This window comes from Engystomops pustulosus, chromosome 4 (assembly GCF_040894005.1).
Source record: "Engystomops pustulosus chromosome 4, aEngPut4.maternal, whole genome shotgun sequence".
Taxonomy (NCBI): domain Eukaryota; kingdom Metazoa; phylum Chordata; class Amphibia; order Anura; family Leptodactylidae; genus Engystomops; species Engystomops pustulosus.
In genome coordinates, this window is record NC_092414.1 from 208396738 (window position 1) to 208416349 (window position 19612).

A 19612-nucleotide genomic window follows, 5' to 3' on the forward strand; every position below is an offset into this window, starting at 1 on the left:
ATTTAAAAGTTAAATCCTGCGCTCAGTCCGAATCAGTCGGATCATCCGATGGCCGCCCCCAGATTTCTGTCGCATGGAAGCAGCGCAGTCGCATCATAATCCGATTGTATGTGACAGAATCCCAGTGCAGACCCATGTTACATACTTGTCCAAGCCGTGCAATCCCCGAAAAAGATGAACAGTCGGACAGAAGTGCGATCTGTGACCCTTAGTAAATAAGTCCCGTTCTGTTTGGACTCTTTACCTCATTACCTTATTGGTCTTTGAGTCTTGGCAAGGACCCTCCGGTCATGGTGCCAGGACTATTCCGGGATGGATAAAGACCTGGGCCTTGCTATATTATATCAGTATATATGAATTGTACCTAAGGTACTATATATTATCTCAGTACATGTGAAGATAGAGATGGACAACATGTTACAGTGCTGTATGTACCCTACTGAAGGACTACAAATATGGAGGAATGACGTCCATCGATTATCGTAGTAATTTCCTCAAGGTTGAACCTTTGATCATTTTGTTAGGGCTCTCAGGATTACAATGAATACAAGTAATAATCCATATCGAGGACGCTCATCTATCAGCCACAGCAATAGTGTCTTAGTCTTGATGACTTCATCAGGCTACATTTCACCGGTGGATTGGGGTGGAATCCTGGACAACAATAATGATCCACCAAGTAGATAATCAGGTCTATAGAAGAAATACATTTTAAGTTTATGGTTTCCTGGATGCAAAGTTATCGTAATGCTTATTGGACCTTGACTTAAAGGGTTGGATCACTGTGGATGATCAATGGAATACATTGATTTGAGGTGTAAGTAATTTGCATATTGGCCGGATTAACATTTTCCATTTATGCGTTTGCAGATTTCTTCAGAACCATGACGCCACCATGTCCATCCTGGATATCTCTATGATGACTGGTTTTGCACCAGATATAAATGACCTTAATAGGGTAAGGTTCAATCAGGTCAAAAACATTAAAGTGTAACGGTCGTGTGTGTTTTAAAAACATTTTTTAAGAATACTTTATTAAGAAATTCTGATTAGTTGGTAAAGAAGCAGGCTGCAAAGCTACCTCCTACAGAGATCCACATTCCAGCCTGTAAAGTGTAGGCCTATGAGCTCACATCTAATGTCCTTGTGTTGGTTTACACAGCTATGTGCAGTGAGGATTAACCCCTTCACTTTCAATTTGATTTTTGAAAATAATGCTCGTACCATACCAATCACTCAAACCATCATCCAGGTCAGAATAGCAGAAAGATGACCAGAATGGCATCTGCTGCTATAGTTACAGTGACTGGCTGCTACATGAACACAACTACTTCTGGCTCTAAGTCCTGCTGATGTGTGCATGTTGTGTGTAGCTGATCCCCCCCCCCACAATCAACTATTAATTTCCTATTCTTAGGATGAGCAATCATTACTTATTCATGGATTATTCTTTTACATAATTTGTATGCAGTTTGCACAGTTCTAGATCACCGCAAAGTGTCAATCTAACCTTTTTAGTCCAATCAAGACACTTTGTATTTAGAATAAATGGAATCTGACCTCGGACTCGATTGGATCAGACTTATTTCAAATAATGGGTTAGATGGATGACTACAAATGTATAACTCTTGAGTTCAAATAGAGTCGCTATGGTAGGAAGTCCTGTAGTGAGCCCCCAATGAACACATATGTCCTAATCCATAAATTAAAGAGAACTTTCACCAAGAAACTCATTTTCACTAAAGATAGGATTTGAAGCCCATGACACCTGCAGTGAAAATATTCTCCCTCTAATTGTTTGCATTACAATATAATAGTGTGATTTAACTTACCTGCTTCCTGACAGAATCCTCTGTGTAGTCCCCGGGGTTGGGCTTTGGTTTGGATAAATCTCAAAAAACAACACGTGACTTGTCTGTGCTGCAGAGTCCTCAGCTTTAAAACTCCACCTTTGTGCTCCTGTACAGCTCCTCCCTCCTGCTCCTTCACAGTGCTCACAGCCTGACATCAGTGGGGGAGGAGCTATATAGGAGCACAAAGGTGGGGGTCAAGAGCTGAGCAGTCTGCAGCAAAGTCAAGTCATGTGTTGTTTTTTGAGATGCATTCAAACCAAAACCCAACCCCTGGGACTTCACAGATGATTCTGTCAGGGTGCAAGTTAAGTTATAACACAGAATTAAATTGTAATGCAAATACTTAGAGAAAGCAGAAAGCTTCTGTAACCTGTCTTTAGTGAAAATGAGGTCCCTGGTGACAGGTTCCCTTTAATGTTAAACCTATTACATTAAGGTGATTAACATTATTAAGAAGAGAACATTTCCTTTATTTACAGCTTAAGAAAGGAGTGGACCGATATATCTCCAACTTCGAGATCAACAAAGGAGCATTTGATAAAGGGACATTGATTCTGTACATTGACCGGGTAAGAATTAGTCATTAGATCATGAGGTCATATGGAAAGAGAATTCAGCTGTTAGGATAGGGTACACAAAAGACAGGGGATAGTGTGCCCTGAGCTTACCCCAACCTCTGTCCCTTCCTATAGCCCCCCCACGCTAAACCGTGGGGCGACTACTTGAAGACTCGGAATATACTGAGTAAGTGTGGATAAGGGAAAATACAAACAGACTGACAAACATAGAACATAAAAGAATCGTAAACAAGCCGGAGTCACAACTAGAGGGAACGTCAAAAGCAGAATCAGTAAGCAAGAGTCAAAGTCCAAAACTAGCCGAGTTAACAACAATATAGATACAGATACTGAGCAATACAAACGAGCAGCAACCAGGTGGAGAAAGGATTTTCAAACACTGGCACTGGAGACTTGTGAAGCTGCAATTTATGCAGCCAGAACTCCACCTCCAGAATCTGATAGGAGCTGGACAGTTCCTGGGAATTAACCCCTCACGGTGCAGAATAACCAGGCACCAAGCAGAGGTTCAAAGTCCCAGCCCCTCCTAGACAGCGCGAGATCTTAGCAGCCGCTGCCCAGGACGAGAGGTGGAGTTTGCGCGGATACGCGCCGGGGTACGGAGAACGCTGCTGGCACCACCAGAAGAACCAGAAGTCCCAGCAATCTCCCTAGCGAACCTGACAGTACCCCCCCCTGACGGGGGGCCTTCGGACCCCTAGATCTTAAAGATGGCTTCTGAGGGTTGGCCTGATGAAACAACCTGAGCAACCGTGGAGCATGAACATCTCTAGCCGGAACCCAAGACCTATCCTCAGGACCAAAACCCTTCCAATGGACCAGGTACTGCAGGGAGTTACCTACCCATCTGGAATTCACCACTTTTTCCACTTCAAATTCCAGATTCCCCTCCACAATAGATGGAGAAGGAGGGTCAGGAAGAGGCAAAACAGGCTCAACATACCGCTTCAAAAGACTCTTATGGAAGGTGTTATGGACCCGCCACCCTGCTGGAAGTGTAATCTTAAAGGAAACCGGGTTAACCATATGAGTAACAACAAACGGACCCACAAACCTGGGCGCAAACTTCAAAGAGGGGACCTTCAATTTAAGGTTTTTCGTGGATAACCACACTTTATCCCCCACCACAAACGAATCAGAGTTAGTGCGCCTTCTTTCAGTCTGTTGGACCATAGAATTTTGTGCCCTCCGAATATTCTCCCGAACTTGTGACCAGAGCGAGCGCAACTTGGATGCAATAGCTTCCGCTCGAGGAATATTAGAGACAGGCACAGATGAAAAAGAGAAACGAGGATGAAAACCATAATTGCAGAAAAACGGAGATACCTGTGTGGACGAACTACAGTGGTTATTAATAGCAAATTCTGCCAACGGAAGGAATTTCACCCACTGGTCCTGACTGTCCGAGACAAAGAGTCGCAGATATTGAATCATTTCCTGATTCATTCTCTCGGACTGACCATTAGACTCAGGATGAAACGCTGAGGAGAACGACAGATTAACTTCCAGTCTAGAACAAAATGCTCGCCAAAATTTGGAAACAAATTGTACGCCCCTATCAGACACAATATCATCTGGTATACCATGGAGGCGTACAATATTCTGTATAAACAAATCAGCCAATTCTTCAGCTGAAGGTAACTTTTTTAATGGAACAAAGTGTCCCATCTTGGAGAAACGGTCCACTACCACCCAAATCACTGTATAGCCTTGAGATGCTGGCAGATCAGTGACAAAATCCATTGACACTTTAGACCATGGCCTGGTGGGAACTGGAAGCGGAAGAAGAGGCCCCTCAGGACGTCTCCTGGGAGTCTTTCCTCGCGCACAGACCTGACAGGCTTGGACAAATGCGTGCACATTATTAGTCATGTGAGGCCACCAGTAACTTCTCTTTAAGAGATCCAAGGTACTCCGCATTCCCGGATGACCTGCCAATACCGAGCAATGCGTCTCCTCCAACACTCTCAAACGACAAGAAAGAGGAACAAATAATTTGCCTTCCGGAAGGTCTTTGGGTGCAGATTTTTGTCCTGCTAAAATTTGAGAGGAGAGGTGGGAGGAGACAGCTGCCAACACAACACCTGGAGACAAAATATTACTGTCCGTAGTCGCTGGAAGCTCAGGAGTCCCGAAGCTACGGGACAAGGCATCAGCCTTCACATTTTTTGACCCAGGTCGGTAGGTGACCACAAAATTAAAGCGAGAGAAAAACAAGGCCCACCTAGCCTGACGTGAGTTCAAACGCTTAGCAGTATCCAAATATACTAAGTTCTTATGATCTGTGAGCAGTTATCGGATGAAGAGCTCCTTCCAAAAAGTGTCGCCAGACTTCAAATGCCCACTTAATGGCAAGGAGCTCTCGATTACCAATATCATAATTCCTCTCACAAGAGGAAAACTTTCTAGAGAAATATGCACAGGGCCTCAGTCTGGTGAGAGTGGAGGACCCCTGAGACAACACTGCACCTACTCCTACCTCGGAGGCATCAACCTCCACAACAAACGGTAGAGAGAGGTCAGGTTGAACCAAAACTGGGGCTGACGAGAATGCCGCTTTTAAAGTTTCAAACGCTGAGCAAGCGGCAGGGGACCAGTTGTTTGGATCAGCACCCTTACGGGTTAGATCCGTGAGGGGTTTGGCGATCACAGAAAAGTTCTTTATAAAGTTCCGATAATAGTTAGCGAAACCTAAAAATCGTTGTAGGGCCTTAAGATTGGTAGGCCGAACCCAGTCCGTGAGCGCCTGAACCTTACTCGGATCCATCTGTACATCAGAGGGAGTCACAACATAACCTAAGAAGGAAACCTTCTGGACGCAAAAAACACACTTTTCCAGCTTAGCGAAGAGGTGGTTTTTGCGCAACCTGGTAAGTACTTGGCGGAGATGTTGCTGGTGAGAAACCATATCAGGAGAAAAAATCAAAATATCGTCTAGATACACCACCATAAACACACCGATGTAATCATGAAAGATGGAGTTCATAAAGCCTTGAAAAACCGCTGGGGCATTACTCAAACCAAAGGGCATAACCAGGTATTCAAAGTGCCCCAAAGGTGTATTAAATGCGGTTTTCCACTCATCCCCTTCTCGGACCCGAATCAGGTTATAAGCCCCTCTGAGATCTAATTTAGAGAAAACTTGGGCCCCAGAAACCTGATTTAAGAGATCCGGGATCAAGGGGAGGGGACCTGAGTTTTTTACCGTTATCTTATTTAATTCTCGATAATCAATACACGGCCGTAAACCACCATCTTTTTTCTCAACAAAAAAGAACCCGGCCCCAGTGGGCGACTCAGAGGGACGAATATGTCCGATTGCCAAACTCTCCTCAATATAACTCTTCAGTGCCTCCCGTTCTGGCACCGACAAGTTATATATACGACCCTTTGGCAATCTAGCATCAGGAAGAAGGTCAATTTTACAATCAAACTCCCTGTGAGGAGGAAGGACTTGGGACAAGGGTTTTGAAAACACATCTGAGTAGTCAGAGAGAAAACCTGGAAGACTTTGATCTTCCGTCACTACTGTACATAGTGAAACTCTGGTCAGGTGTTCCTTACAGAGAGGACCCCAATGAACCAGCTCCAGAGTTTCCCAATTAATTACCGGATTATGGATCCGGAGCCAGGGTAGACCAAGAATGACATTTTCAGACAGGTTTTCCATAACTAGGAAAGAACACCATTCTTCATGCATAGCTCCTACCATAAGCTTTATCTGCGGGGTTCGGAATTTGATCAACCCTGCCTGTAGAGGGGTCAAATCCGCACCCGACATCTGGATAGGAGTGGACAATGGAATCAATGACATGCAAAACTGAGAGACAAAATTATAATCGATTAAATTAGTCGCAGCACCTGAATCCAAAAAGGCGCGACCAGTGCAGGAAACAGACTGAAACTTAACCGTACAAGGTAAATACATTCTAGACACAATAGGGAGTACCTGAGCTCCTAAGCAGTCCCCCCGACTACTGCTTAGGAGCGGAAGTTTTCCTGCTGCTGCCTCTTGGAACAGGTGTTGATCTGATGATCAGGACTTCCACAGTAGAAACAAAGATGGCGTTTTATTCGATGTTGCTTCCGCTGTGCAGGAGAGATGCTATCCAGCTCCATGGATTCCAATTCTGGACTACCTGGAGACGGACTGGCCGCTGGCTGACAGTCCGAGGACACCCGAGGTGATCGCCTGGATCTTAGGCGACGATCAACTCGGATGACCAGAGTCATAGCATCATCTAATGTCTGAGGCTCGGCATAAGCTAAGACTAAGTCCTGTACTCGGTCTGACAGTCCGGACATAAATTGGTCTTTTAGGGCGCAGTCATTCCATTGCGAGTCAGTCACATACTGTCTGAACTGGGCACAATAATCTTCTGCTGTCCGTTTTCCCTGACACAGAGATCTAAGGTGGGAAACTGCAAGTGCTCGACGGTCAGGTTCGTCATAAATCTGGCCTAAAGCAGAAAAAAAAGCGTCAAGAGAAGAACGGGATGGAGAGTCAGGTGGGAGAGAAAAAGCCCAATTTTGCGGATCCCCACGCAACAGGGAAATTACCACGCCCACCCTTTGAATCTCTGTGCCCGATGAACGAGGGCGTAAAGAAAAGTAAAGTTTACAGCCCTCCCGAAATGAAAAAAATTTCTTACGGTCACCAAAAAACACGTCAGGGAGAGGAACCTTAGGTTCAGGCGTGGGTGGCAGTGGATCCTGCGGTGATGTCTGCCGTGGAACCTGCATAGATTCCTGAATTTGGAGACGGGAAGCTAGATCCTGAACAAGCTGAGTTAGGGTCTGGACCTGAGCGACCACAGCTGACAAAGGCTCCATGGAAGGAGAGAATGTAGCAGGTCGGATACAGGATGCAGACCTATGTGAGGCCAGTGTTTCTGTTAGGATAGGGTACACAAAAGACAGGGGATAGTGTGCCCTGAGCTTACCCCAACCTCTGTCCCTTCCTATAGCCCCCCCACGCTAAACCGTGGGGCGACTACTTGAAGACTCGGAATATACTGAGTAAGTGTGGATAAGGGAAAATACAAACAGACTGACAAACATAGAACATAAAAGAATCGTAAACAAGCCGGAGTCACAACTAGAGGGAACGTCAAAAGCAGAATCAGTAAGCAAGAGTCAAAGTCCTAAACTAGCCGAGTTAACAACAATATAGATACAGATACTGAGCAATACAAACGAGCAGCAACCAGGTGGAGAAAGGATTTTCAAACACTGGCACTGGAGACTTGTGAAGCTGCAATTTATGCAGCCAGAACTCCACCTCCAGAATCTGATAGGAGCTGGACAGTTCCTGGGAATTAACCCCTCACGGTGCAGAATAACCAGGCACCAAGCAGAGGTTCAAAGTCCCAGCCCCTCCTAGACAGCGCGAGATCTTAGCAGCCGCTGCCCAGGACGAGAGGTGGAGTTTGCGCGGATACGCGCCGGGGTACGGAGAACGCTGCTGGCACCACCAGAAGAACCAGAAGTCCCAGCAATCTCCCTAGCGAACCTGACATCAGCAAATGCAGGGTCGGACTGAGTGGCCACTCTATTCTCCCCCACATCTTGTGGCCTCTCATCACCCCTTATATTATGCCCCCCTCTATGCTCCCCCTCATATTGTGTCCCTCTCTAACCTCCCTATCATATTGTGGTTCCCCATCTTTCCTTCATATTGTGGACCACAATCTCCCCTTCATATTTTGACTCCATCAACCTCCCTCATATTGTGTCTCTCGCATCTGCCATTCCTATTGTGCCCCCTCATCTTGTGGCCCTCTCCTACTCCTTTCCTTGTTTTAGGTAATAAAAAAAAAATAAAATAAAAAACAGGTAAAAACCTTTCACCTTTCACTAGCAGATCTCCTCTTCTCTTCTTCCTCTGCTGCTGCTGTGTGCGGTGGTGTCGGCGGATGGAATGATAGCTGCAGTAGGGGAACAGTGATGATGCAGATAGAGTTGAATGCCTAGTGTAGCAGTGGGGGGAGTCAGTGGTGGGAGTGGGCAGAGTTAATGGGTGTTAGGGCCCAAATGTATGAAAGGAACGGTCCCATAACTGGCAATCACAGCATTGCAGGAAAAAGGATGACCTCAACCCTTTCTTGTCTCCCTATGTCTTTTTAAATGAATATCAAAGCTGTTACATTGGGAAACTGCTGTAAGTTCAGGCCCAAAATATGGGACCCACATACACTGGGTACATAAACAAATTCCCTCATGTTATTCCTCATAGATTTCCCATAAGGAGGAGGACTGTGTGAAATTCAACCTTCACCAGTACTTTGAAGTAGGACTTATCCAGCCTGGATCGGTCACAGTGTATGACTATTACACCCCAGGTAAGAGCCGACTCACAATACCCTCTCTAGCTACCACTTATCCTGTAGTTAAAGCATGGAAAAGGCTTCTTTGGTCCCTCATCTTAGTAATTTTATAAAATCTTGCAAAATTAAAATTAAAAGATTTTAAGAAACTTTTTGTTAAGATTTTTATAATACATTTTTTTTTAATTTTTTTAATTATGCTCTTATTCTACGGCTTAACTTCATGGATGTTTTACCTAAGGGTGTGATCTTATGGTCACTTCGATGAGAGACTTGGAAGAGTATTTTGTTAGATTTGATTCATAAATAGATCCAGATTCACCTCATTACTGACAAAAAAAAATGATTTACAAGTATTATGGTATTTAAAATATTCCCATTATCAGAGAGACAAGCAACCAAAAAATACAGACTCTGCTCTTCTTCAGCCGCCCACAACTTCCTGTTGGAGTTGGGCAGTTGAATGGTGGGGTATCTTTACTTGCAAAAAGAGACTGATGACAAAACCCCGTTAATATGGTACAATTTTTTAAGCCCATGTAATCATCAGTCGACCTCTACGATGATTATGACACTTTTTGTAACGATTCTTCTACCCAACAGAAAACCGTTGTACCAAATTCTACCACGTGTCGGAGGACAGCAAACTCCTGGGGAAGATCTGTACCGGAGATGTGTGTCGCTGTGCAGAAGGTAATTGGATGGAATAATGTATGAAATTAACGGTTTTACCATATGGTAGAGCTGACGTATCTGGATTTTGATTAATTCAAATTCATATTGAGTTTTTTTATGGTCGCTTTTGAACTTTTTTTTCAGCTAATTGTTTATTGCAACAAAAACTGGATGAAGTGACTGCTCTTATTCGTCTACAGAAAGCTTGTGAAACCAGTGTGGATTACGGTGAGATAACTTTTATCCTAATAATAAATAATAGTCTGAGGATAGGCCACAAATTCCTTGATAACCTCTTGAACTCAAAAGTCCTCGGCCCCGGTGCAAAATCTTAAATAGATGCTGCAATCTGCTATGGCTGAGGACCATTTCTGGAGATTTATCACCCGGTTGTCTGGTTACTTTTACTAATTCTGTAGACTTTTTTGTCTCAGTTGAGACTTTGACAAGACGGCCTCAAAAAGTAGTACAATAAACCAAAAAATGAGGAGATCAATTCCCCTCATTGAGTCATTAAGACATACAGGGCCTTGGGTTTAACTTCTACCTAGACTTGATTTATAAGACAGTATGAATGAATAGACCACACATGACCACACATGGGAAATTCTCTTCAACAGACACATATGGGGTTATTTGTCATTAGACGGATCCTTGGGATTGTTCTATGTCTATTTTGGAGCTTTGCATGTATACTCCACACATCGGAAATTCTCTTCAACAGACACATAAGACAGATCCTTGGGACAGTTATTTGTCTATTTTGGAGCTTTGCTGCCCATCAGATTCAAGTAGCTTTGGCCCTTTAATAAATGTTCTTATGGTCTACTTTAAAATTGGGATTTTTTTTCAAAAAGTCCCAAAAAAGTCTCAAAATGCATAAAAAGTCTCATCACATAGACCAGCAGTGGACTGGAGTGACTAGGAGACTTTTTATGAAACTTTCTGCAAAAGTCCCAAGTCATGAATATGGCTTTGCGTCGTGCTCCAGTAGTTCTATGTTTACACCAGATTAATGAAGAGGTGTAAATAGTCCTGTGAGACTTTTTAGCAGTGAAAAGTATCCAGAAACTTCAATAGGACTACTTATACAGTCATGCTCATAGGTTTTGAGAATGACACAAATATTATATTGTCACATGATCTGTTGCCCTCTGGTTTGTCAGATGTTTTTATCACATACAGAAATACAAGTGCAGTCATATTATGAGTAACAAAACCTTTTACTGGCAGTTAGAAGGAGTTAATGCAGCAAGTCAGTATTTGCAGTGTGGACCCTTCTTCTTCAGGACCTCTGCAATTCTCCCTGGCAGCTCTCACTCACCTTCTGGACCAAATCCTGACTGATAGCCGTCCATTCTTGCACAATCAATGCTGCAATTTGTTGGTTTTTGTTTGTCCGTCTCTTGATGATTGACCACAAGTTCTCAATGGGATTAAGATCTGGGAAGTTTCCAGGCCATGGGCCAAAATCTCTATGTCTTGTTCCCTGAGCCATTTAGCTATCACATTTTGCTTTATGGCAAGGTGCTCCATCATGCTGGAAAAGGCATTGTTGATCACCAAACTGCTTTTGGACGGTTGGGAGAAGTTGCTCCTGGAGGACATTCTGGTCCCATTCTTTATACATGGATGTGTTTTTAGGCAAGATTGTGAGAAAGCCGATTCCCTTGGATGACAAGCCGCCCCACACATGAATGGTTGCAGGAGGCTTTACAGGTGGCAGGAGACAAGACTGGTCGTATCACTCACCTTGTCTTCTCCCAACAAGCTGATTTCCAGATGTTCCAAACAATCGGAAAGGGGATTCATCAGAGAAAATGACTTTCCCCAGTCCTCAGCAGTCCACTCCCTGTACCTTTTGCAGAATATCAGTCTGTCCCTGATGTTTTTTCTGGAGAGAAGTGTCTTCTTTGCTGCCCTCCTGGACACCTGGCCTTGCTCCAAGAGTCTCCGCAGTCTCACAGTGCATGCAGATACACTCACAGCTGCCTGCTGTTAGCCGATTCCCCAAGCTGAAACACTTTTAAGAGATGGTCCTGGCACTTACTGGTCCTTCTTGGGAGCCCTGGAGCCTGTTATGCAACAATGGAATCTCTCTCCTTGAATTCCTTGATGATGTGATAGATTGGTGACTGAGGTGCAATCTTTCTCGCTGCGATACTCTTCCCTGTTCGGCCAGTTTTGTGCAGTACAATGATGACTGCACGCGTTTCTTTAGAGATATCCATGGTTAACAGAAGAGAAACAATGATGCCAAGCACCAGTCTCCTTGTAAAGTGTCCAGTGGTGTGATTTGTACTTAATCATGACAGATTTATCTCCAGCCCTCATCAGCATCCACACCTGTGTTACTATAGACATCACTGACACCATGTTAGCTGCTCCTTTTAAGGCGCCTGCAATGAAGTTGAAATGTGTTTTTGGGGAAAAAGTTCATTTTCTAGACAAATATTAACTTTGCAATGAATTGCTATTAAGGTGATCACTCTTTATAACATTCTGGAGTTTATGCAAATTGCCATTATAAAACCTGATGCAGGAGACTTTCTGTCATTCTCAAAACTTTTGCCCATGACCTTTGACTTTTTTATGCCAAGAAAGCCCAGGAAAACCAATGATAACTAACCCAAATAGTTCTGCATAAAAGCTACTTACCAATAGTAATAGAGGATTTCTTTTAACAAAACTGCTTTCAAAGTTGATAGATGTTTTATTTCAGATTCAGCTGCGGCATGTCACGAGAAGGTCATCAAATCTTATTGATTTATTTAACATTTATTACAGTTTTTAAGACCACACTCACCTCCATTCAGAAGGGAGATAACTATTATATTTATGTTATGAAAATTATCACAGTTATTAAAATCGGTAAGTTACATTTGATTTATATTTACAAATATTTATATATTATTTTGTATTTTCATTTTCTTTTATGAAATTAATATTATATGCAAAATAATAATATATATATAATATATTATTTTCCAACTTTCCCAGGTACGGATATAGATGTTCTCGATCAGGAGCGCCATTTTATCAGTCACGCCAAATGTAATAAAGCCTTAAACCTGAAGATAGGCCAAGACTATCTGATCTGGGGAGTGATCAAAGACCTATGGATGACTGGGTCTAGGTAAGTTGCTGTAAAAATAATAAGTTATGAATATGATAATTAGGATTCATGACCAAGAAAAAAAAAAAATAAAAATAATAATATATATATATATATATATATATATATATATATATATATATATATATATATATATATGCCCTTAACAACTGCACAGAAGACTGCACAGACAAGGCAATGCACTTTGTGGTGTTATATAATTATTCCCAGGGGATTTTAGTAAAAAAAATTAAAAAAAATAAACACAAATTTACAAATAAATTTTGATAAACATTAAAATTATTTTTTTAATCTTTTTTAAATGAAGATTAAAATAAATTAATATGAAAACTACTAAAACAAATTTAACTCTTCCACAGATTTTTTTCATAGTTTAACAAAAATAAGCACAAAAAAAATACAATCATTTGGCAGTATAAAATTTCCATTTTCAAAAATTGTATTATATAGAAAAATTATAATTGTAATGCAGTGGATAAACTGGAAGGACAGACAAGAACAATGAGCCTTATGTCTAAAACCTCCTTTCTAGCTATCCCTGCCTAATTGCTCAGCCTACCATAAGCTGTAGTTGACAACGATCGGATTTTGGCGCATCGGCGCTGGCATGCACGCAACGAAAATCGGGGGGCATGGCCGAACGAAAACCCGCCGGATTTGGAAAAACCACCGCATTAAAAAAAAAAATGTGTCGCGAAACTTGCACTTACCTTCACCAGGTATAGGCCAGTGAATTTCAGGGCATTCTGGCGGGCCTTGGGGAATTTCAGCGCAGCAGCAACATCTGGTGGACGGCGGAGGAACTACCTTAGTGAATCACCGGAAGACCCGAATCCAGCGCAGAGAACGCGCCGCTGGATCGCGAATGGGCCGGGTAAGTAAATCTGCCCCATTATTCTCAACTGTCTAGTTAATAATGTCCCATACACCCTTTTATCGGCATACACACCAAATAACAAACAAATCCGATTTGCACGTAAGCTAATGAGAATAGTAAATAAACACAAAAAGGGTACACTAATAATTGGAGGAGATTTGAATGCGACTAGTGACCCGGTTCTGGATTGCTCCCCCCCCCCCCCAAGCAAAAGCAACACTTAGGTCTTGAGAAAGAAAGGGGAGCCAACGAACTCTTCGACGTGTGGAGGGCACACCACAGTATAGAACGCGACTATACATATCACTCGACTGTCCATAACTTATTCACGCATCAATATGTTTATTATAGATAGGGAAGCCCTATTTAGAGCATAGGAACAATCACGTGGTCGGACCACGTCCCCATTACTCTATCTCTGGAAGGGCACTCAATATACCCCACAACCTACTTATTGCATTGCAGTCCTAGACTGTTAAATAATCCTGAAAACAAAAAGGTCCTGGAAACAGAATTAAAAAAAAATTCTTTATACAAAACCCACCAGAAAATCAATCTAGGGCTACATTGTGGAATGCGCATAAAATGTTTATTAGGGCCATAAGGATAAAACTAGGGCATATCGCCAAAAAGAAAAGGGAGTCCCAAATTAACACTATACTTGCTGACATACAAAGAGTAGAGGATCAAAACAAAAAGTCTCCCTCTGAAACCCTGATATCGGAGCTTAGGACAAAAAGAGACCATCTGCGCTCTCTGCTTCTTCATGAATATGAGAAAAAATGACAAAAAACCAAAGCGTGGTACCAAAGCGTGGTTCTATTCACAAAGCAGGAAAACTATTGGCCTCACAGCTCAAAGCAAAGCATGCTAAATCCAAAATAGCATATCTAAAAAATCCAGACCTAGGGGGGAAAATAACTCACCCAATAGATATAGCTAACAAATTTAAAGATTTTTATGCATCTGAAGAATGACCCCTCCACGTACCAACCTCAGGTCCAAGAAATCCAAGACTTCCTCCAAAGCATAAAACTAGGAAACTTAACTCAAGCCCAATTGAACATCCTAAACTCTCCTCTAGCAGAAAGTGAGGTACTCGGAGCCATCAGAACTTCCCCCGCAAATAAGGCACCTGGTCCAGACGGCCTAACAGGGGAGTGTTATAAAGCCTTTGCAAATACTTTAATTAAGTTAATGACAGAGTTCCTATCAGAAGCCATGTCTAGTGGGTCCCTCCCTGCGGAAAATCAACAGGCGTTGATTGTGACTCTTCCTAAGCCGGGGAGAAACCCCAGATATGCCCCGAAATTTCCATTCCATCTCGTTATTAAATGTAGATGCCTTTTCTGCCTAGCCTGATCAACCACGACCAAGCGGGATGCATAAAAGGAAGACAAGGGGCGGATAACACAAGGCGCATTGTGAACATAGTGCATCATTTAGAGAGGGAGAGAGTGCCTTCCCTGCTGATGGCGTTAGACGCCGAGAAGGCGTTCGACCGAATTTACTGGTCGTATGCCTTCTCGACACTAGAAGCAATGGGGTTTAAGGGTACCATATTACAGGGAATACGTGCTCTGTATTCTAGCCCCTCAGCGAGGGTTTTCGTTAATGGAAATCTGTTGGACCCTTTCCATATAACTAATGGCACCCGTCAATGGTGTTCGCTATCTCCGCTAATATTTATCCTATCACTAGAGCCCTTGGCTATACCAATTAAGAACACCCCACAAATAAAAGGAATAGTGCTAGGAGGACAGACCCACACCATTTCTATGTATGCAGACGACATTATATTATCTTTGACGGACCCAATATCCTCAATTAAATCTGTAATGTCCATCTTTAACTCATTCAGTAAAATCTCATACTACAAATTAAATACCGCGAAAACGCAGGCATTACCATTAAATATGGACAAAAAGCTTGTTAATAAATTGCAAGGTGAATATATATTCGATTGGCAGGAAAATAGCATCCAATATCTAGGTCTTCAAGTCACATCTTCGGTACGACATCTATTTAAATATAATTCTATCCATCTCCTATCCCAGATCAGATCGGAAGCACTCCGCATCCAAAAAACAGAAACTGCCTGGATAGGGAGAAGAGCGGCATTTAAGATGTTGCTTCTTCCAAGGTTGCTATACCTGTACCACACTCTTCCCATCCCAATACCCTCTAGCTTTTTCAACCAAGCTCACAAGATATTATTCCAGTGCATATGGAAAGACCATAAGCCAAGGATAGCCAGAACAACCCTAAACAAACACAAATTAGCAGGAGGAACAGGCACACCAGATCTTAGGGCATATTACCAGGCCGCAGTGCTATCTAGGGCCAGGGCATGGTGGAAAGAAGAGATGGGTTCAAGCAGAACAGGCTCTCTCGGGACATTTCACTCTTAGAAGCCAACTATTAGCCCTCACATGGAAAATAGCCCCTACTTACCAGGTTGCCCCCCCAACTAAAGCAATAACAGACTGTTGGAAGGAGCTGCATGCCAGAGCACCATCAAAAGTCTCTCCCGAAGCTGTAAACTTACCCATTGATGTGATAGAAATTAGCATTGGAAGACACACAATGGGGGTCATTTACTAAGGGCCCGATTCACGTTTTCCCGACGTGTTACCCGAATATATCCGATTTGCGCCGATTGTACCTGAATTGCCCCGGGATTTTGGCGCACGCGATCGGATTGTGGCGCATCGGCGCTGGCATGCAAGCGACGGAAATCGGGGGGCGTGGCCGAACTAAAACCCGACGGATTCGGAAAAACCGCCGCACTTAAGAAAAAAAATGTATTATTAAAATTATACTTACCTTCACCAGGTATAGGCCGGTGAATTTCAGGGCATTCCAGCGCGCCTCCGGGGAACTTCAGTGCAGCAGCGCAACCTAGTGGACGGCGGAGGAATTACCTTAGTGAATCCCGGCCGGACCCGAATCCACCACTGGATCGCGAACGGACCGGGTAAGTAAATCTGCCCCAATGAGACAGTGGAGGAACAGGGGTATCTTTGTATTATCCCAGCTAACAAATAACCAAGTAATGATACCATTCCCAACTTTACAGAGGAAATTTGAACTTCCAAGCAGAGATATATTTCTCTATCTCAGGGCAAAACACACAGTGGAGAATATACTGAAACAAGAGATGAGATACAATCCCAAAATACATACATTATTATCCGCTGAAACGAAGGGATTAAAACCAATTTATAACCTAGCATCTGAATGCAATATTTTCCAGAAAATACGATCAATGCAGGATTGGGAATCTAATCTCAATAGAGTATATGAAGATCTAGAATGGGAAAAGGCTATCTAGATATCTCATGTAGCACTCAAATGCACATCACACGTGGAAAATTTTCTTAAAACATTATTACTTTGGTAGCTTACAACCGATCAATTACAGAAAATTCTGGCTCCTCCTCCTACTGCTGGAGATCATGCGGAGGGAACGGTTCTCTCTACCATATAATGTGGGGTTGCCCTAAGATACAAAGATTTTGGGAGGGGGTAAATAAGGTTCTAACACAAATGTTCTCGCATCTGCCTACACCTAATGCAACGCAAGCCCTTCTCCACACAGGGATAACAGAATACCCCTTTCCGGCAAGAATCCTACTATGTAAACTATTTACAATTGCAAGGATAATTATCACCCGACACTGGAAAGAGGAGGAGCCTCCAAAAATAACGGAGTACATAAGGGAAATCAACACTATATTCAATTACGAGAAGTGTTTGGCTTATGGCTTATTAAAACACCAGCCAATATCATGCATTTGGGAGCCATGGACTTCACACCCGTCTTGTGAGACAATAACAATGTAAGGTATATAAGGGATTGGGAATTTGTATGTTAACTCCCGATTTCCCCTGAATTGCCCCAATTGCACGCGATCGGATTGTGGCGCATCGGCGCTGGCATGCACGCGACGGAAATCGTGGGGCGTGGCCGAACAAAATCCCGACGGATTCGGAAAAACTGCCGCATTTAAAAAAAAAATCTGTCGCGGAGCTTGCACTTACCTCAACTCAGCCCGGCTCGGTGAACTCCAGTGCGTTCCGATGCTTTTCAGTGCAGCAGCTCCACCTGGTGGACAGCGGAGGAACTGCCTTAATGAATCCCGGCCGGACCCGAATCCAGCGCAGAGAACGCGCTGCTGGATCGCGAATGGACCGGGTAAGTAAATCTGCCCCATTATATTCAGAGTAGCATGTTTTCATACAGACGAAATGACTCAAAGACAAAGTATTACTAAAGCATTTATTGAGGATAAATAGAGTGCTACTTGACACTATTGTAACATGTAATTCCGACTTTATTGCATTACTGTTCATATATGGGTTTAAATTGAAAAACCTAATAAAGATGAATGAAACAAAAACAAAAATAAAAAAAATGTGTACAGGAGGTTTTAATTTTTGTAAATATATGAAAACATTATAAAACCTTTACAAATTTGGTTTCCCGTGAACATACTGATCCAAAGAATGAAGTAGACATGTCATTTGGGGCGTACAGTGAAAGCCGCAAAATCCATGCCCACCAGAAAACGGCGCAAGTGCGCTTTTTCAAAAATTTCACTGTATTTGGAATTTTTTTTCCCACTTCTCAGTACATGGAATGGAGTATTAAATACTGTCACTGTGAGATCAATTTCCAATACTGGATATTATAAACATAGAAGAGTAGTCAACAAAATAAGGGTCCGTACAAAGAGCACAAATGTAGTACAGAATTAATAGGCTAACGGATAATCAAAAAACAGGCAAAGGGTCATGGAATCCAAAACACAGAATTCAAGATAAATACCAGCTAGCTCCAAATAAGACTTATCTGTAAATTTAGTCATGCTCAAGTAGATGATTGGGCCAGAACCCCAACCAGCATCCAAATAGGACAGGGCAAAAAGGATGAAATATGAAGATGAAAGATTCTGTCCATCACTGCTGATTTAACTGTTTGTGACCCAGAACACAATCCTCAGGAGACAGACAGATGTGGTGGAAATCAATTAAGAAAGCCATGGATAATTTGAGTTTGTATTATTGTATAAAACCAGAGCTTATTGTAATGATATGTACATACTCTCCTCCAGGTTGTACTCGTTGGGTGTGTTGTTATATAAAAAATGTTCAATAAAAATACCTGATTCAAAAAAAAAAAAAAAAAAAGAAAGCCATGGAAGGAGTAAAGCAGTTTTCAGACTCGTAAGGACAGAATGAAACAAAATCCAACTAAAGAGCGCATTCTCAGCCTGACTTCATTGACAGTGGATGCGTTGAAGCCTGAGCACAGGTGTTACAAACATTACAATACATTCAAATTCGTGCGACACATTTCTATCGGACTTTGCATGTTAAATCTGGAGCACGGTCCGACTGAGCACTGGAACGCCCCCTTTAGTGCAGAAATTTGTGTCGCATGAAGACTAGTGCACCTGCTCCACAAAACAGTTGACTGTGACACAAATGTGGCGCAGAATCTTCCTAAATACATGTGCAAGCAGTTTGCAAAGTCCGACCAAAAACTGGCGCATGGCCCTTAGTAAATGTGCCCCAATAACTGTGTTTTAGTCACTCTAATAATTATAATTTGTTCTGTGGCTTCCCCTACAGATATTCCTACATCATAACCAGTGACACTTGGATCGAGATGTGGCCCAAACAACGGGAATGCCAGAGTGCGGAATATTTTAAACTCTGTGAAGATTTCCATGACTTTTCAGAAGAGTTGTCAATCCGTGGCTGTGTCCATTAAAATATTTTGGACTGCGCATAACATCTCTAATTTCATATTCTCTTTCAAATTTCTTAGTATTATTACTTATATAAAGCAAATTGTTACCCAATGGTTTGACTTTATTGATTGTTCTTCATACCCGTCCGTTCCATGGGAATATTGGAGTTGCCATAAGTAAGGATCATTAGTGATCTTCCTACAGATTAGCATATGGTTAAGAATGAATCTAAATAAATTCTAAAGATTTTTTGTAATTGACAGAGAGGGGCCCGCATCATACCTTTGACCTGATCCTTGAATTCTCAAGAACTTTGCTTCCCTTGAGCTCCGCTTGTTCATGACCATTCTTTTCCTGAAGCTGAAGCTTTGCGTTGACTTCTCCTGACCTTCTACTCATACCAGGAGG

At 42.5% G+C, this 19612-nt stretch overlaps 1 protein-coding gene across 1 annotated transcript in view; it reads left to right on the plus strand.

The window, feature by feature from the left end:
* LOC140128228 (complement C3-like) overlaps positions 1-19315 on the plus strand; it is a 58962-nt gene extending 39647 nt beyond the window's left edge. The window contains exons 34-41 of the mRNA XM_072149779.1: positions 871-958; positions 2333-2422; positions 8667-8772; positions 9361-9450; positions 9577-9660; positions 12220-12303; positions 12433-12568; positions 19083-19315. Of these exons, the coding sequence (XP_072005880.1) occupies positions 871-958; positions 2333-2422; positions 8667-8772; positions 9361-9450; positions 9577-9660; positions 12220-12303; positions 12433-12568; positions 19083-19224 (820 nt within the window). The 3' untranslated portion in view covers positions 19225-19315. The remainder of the gene's footprint in view (positions 1-870; positions 959-2332; positions 2423-8666; positions 8773-9360; positions 9451-9576; positions 9661-12219; positions 12304-12432; positions 12569-19082) is intronic.
* Positions 19316-19612: the final 297 nt, after the last annotated feature.